Genomic DNA, 1,689 nt, shown 5'->3' with positions numbered 1-1,689 from the left:
GTTACTCTATTTATGAAATACACTATTGTGCTTTAGCATCACCTATGGTTGTACAGAAGTGTTATATACAGTAGGTGTTCTTTAGCTCTGTAAAAATGATTCCCTTATGATTACAAGCTTTTGGTACTATTAAAGCACAAATTAATTATATATATTTACCGTTAATGTTTGGTTTAAAAACTAAATGTTTAAAATGTCTCACAGAAAATGTTGAATAAATCAGAAATTATGCGAAGCTACGGTGTGCCCAGTTTTGTACTGTGCAAAGATTTTGGATTAGTAATACAATGTTGTATTTGTTGTCTTTTGCAGTTTCTTTATGGTATTATATTCATACCTGATCTCCATTCGTTGTGCATCTGAGGATTTAGACTAAATCAGGATGTTGACTGCTGTTCTTATTCTCATTGTCACCAGTAATGTTGTCCTAGGAAAGGCAAGATCGATCCATGAGTCTGTATATTACTGTACAAGCATAATGACATTATTACTAAAGTTATTATAATTTTGGATATAGGATGACAGCATTCCATTGGATATGGCAAAGAATTCAGTTGATGACCAGTATAATGGCTGTGCAGCCGACATGAACAACTTGGTGGAGAAGGAAGACTATCTAAATAAAGAAATTAAAGCTAACATATCAGGCTTTGGAGACGCTTGGAGTAAAAGTGAAAATAAAACCAAGGGAAAAAAACTAGAACCCTTAAAAACTAAAAAGCATTTAATTGCCATTTATGTGTATACTGGTATTAAAGGAGACCTATATAAAGAATTCAATCAGGATGTTAGGACCGGTATAGAGAAATACAAAACCAATAAATTCTCATGGTATACACTTTATTTTTGGTTGACACGAGCGATACAGACTCTTAAACAAACACAAAAGAGATGCATATCAACTTATCGTCGTACCAATGTTACATTTGTTGTCAAGAACAAAGAGATTCGTTTTGGCTCATTTGCGTCCTCCTCTCTTAAGCGTGATGTAGGACATACGTTTGGAAATGAATCTTGTTTTGAAATTAAGACTTGTCACGGTGCTAATGTGACAGACTACTCCTGGCACCCTGATCAGAAAGAGGTGTTGATTCCCCCATACGAGACATTTGAAGTCACTAATATCAGGAAAGGTAAGAAGGATGACTGGTGTAAGACTGTGTTTGTGTTGAATAGCACTGGTATAAAAAGTAACTTAAACTGTAAATTGTGCAAGAAAATTAAATAGTACACTGTCATTATCTCTGAATAATCAGTATTTACATAGTATCATTTTTCTTTGATATATTAAGCAAGCTTTCAGGATTGCAGCTTAAATGACACAAATGAGAATCGATTTTTTTTATCACAAGCAGAATTAAATGCAGCTAAACATGTTTGTTGCATATTTGTTGTTTTGTTTATAATATAATAATAAAATATTTTAAATCAATATTTTGTGTCAATTTCTTAATTATAGCTGTCTTTCTTGTAATTATAATAATGATAAATAAGGGATACCTGCACTTAGAAAAAAATGCATGGTTTAATTATAGTGATAAGGGTGGGTTCCCAGACAGGGATAAGCTTAAGCCAGAACTTGGCCTTAGTTTTATTAGAAAATATAACTAGTTTTGTCTAGGAAACCGCCCCAAAGTGTAGCAACAGTGGTTTTTGACAGAATAATACATTTGTATTACCACATACACA

General features: G+C 32.8%; 1 protein-coding gene across 1 annotated transcript; it reads left to right on the top strand.

Annotated features, from left to right (window-relative positions):
• Positions 1-534: 534 nt before the first annotated feature.
• Positions 535-1,432, top strand: LOC129424026 (NAD(P)(+)--arginine ADP-ribosyltransferase 2-like). Its single transcript, XM_073856753.1, has one exon. The coding sequence runs from the start codon at positions 539-541 to the stop codon at positions 1,226-1,228; it is 690 nt and encodes a 229-aa protein (XP_073712854.1). The 5' UTR covers positions 535-538; the 3' UTR covers positions 1,229-1,432.
• The last annotated feature ends 257 nt before the right edge of the window (positions 1,433-1,689 follow it).

This window comes from Misgurnus anguillicaudatus, chromosome 19 (assembly GCF_027580225.2).
Source record: "Misgurnus anguillicaudatus chromosome 19, ASM2758022v2, whole genome shotgun sequence".
NCBI lineage: Eukaryota > Metazoa > Chordata > Actinopteri > Cypriniformes > Cobitidae > Misgurnus > Misgurnus anguillicaudatus.
The sequence above is the reverse complement of the archived record's forward strand: the minus strand, read 5'-3'. Positions and strand labels throughout refer to the sequence as shown.

Excerpts from the sequence above, each read along its gene's own strand:
- LOC129424026 (XM_073856753.1), top strand. The coding sequence starts at position 539 with ATGGCAAAGAATTCAGTTGATGACCAGTATAATGGCTGTGCAGCCGAC.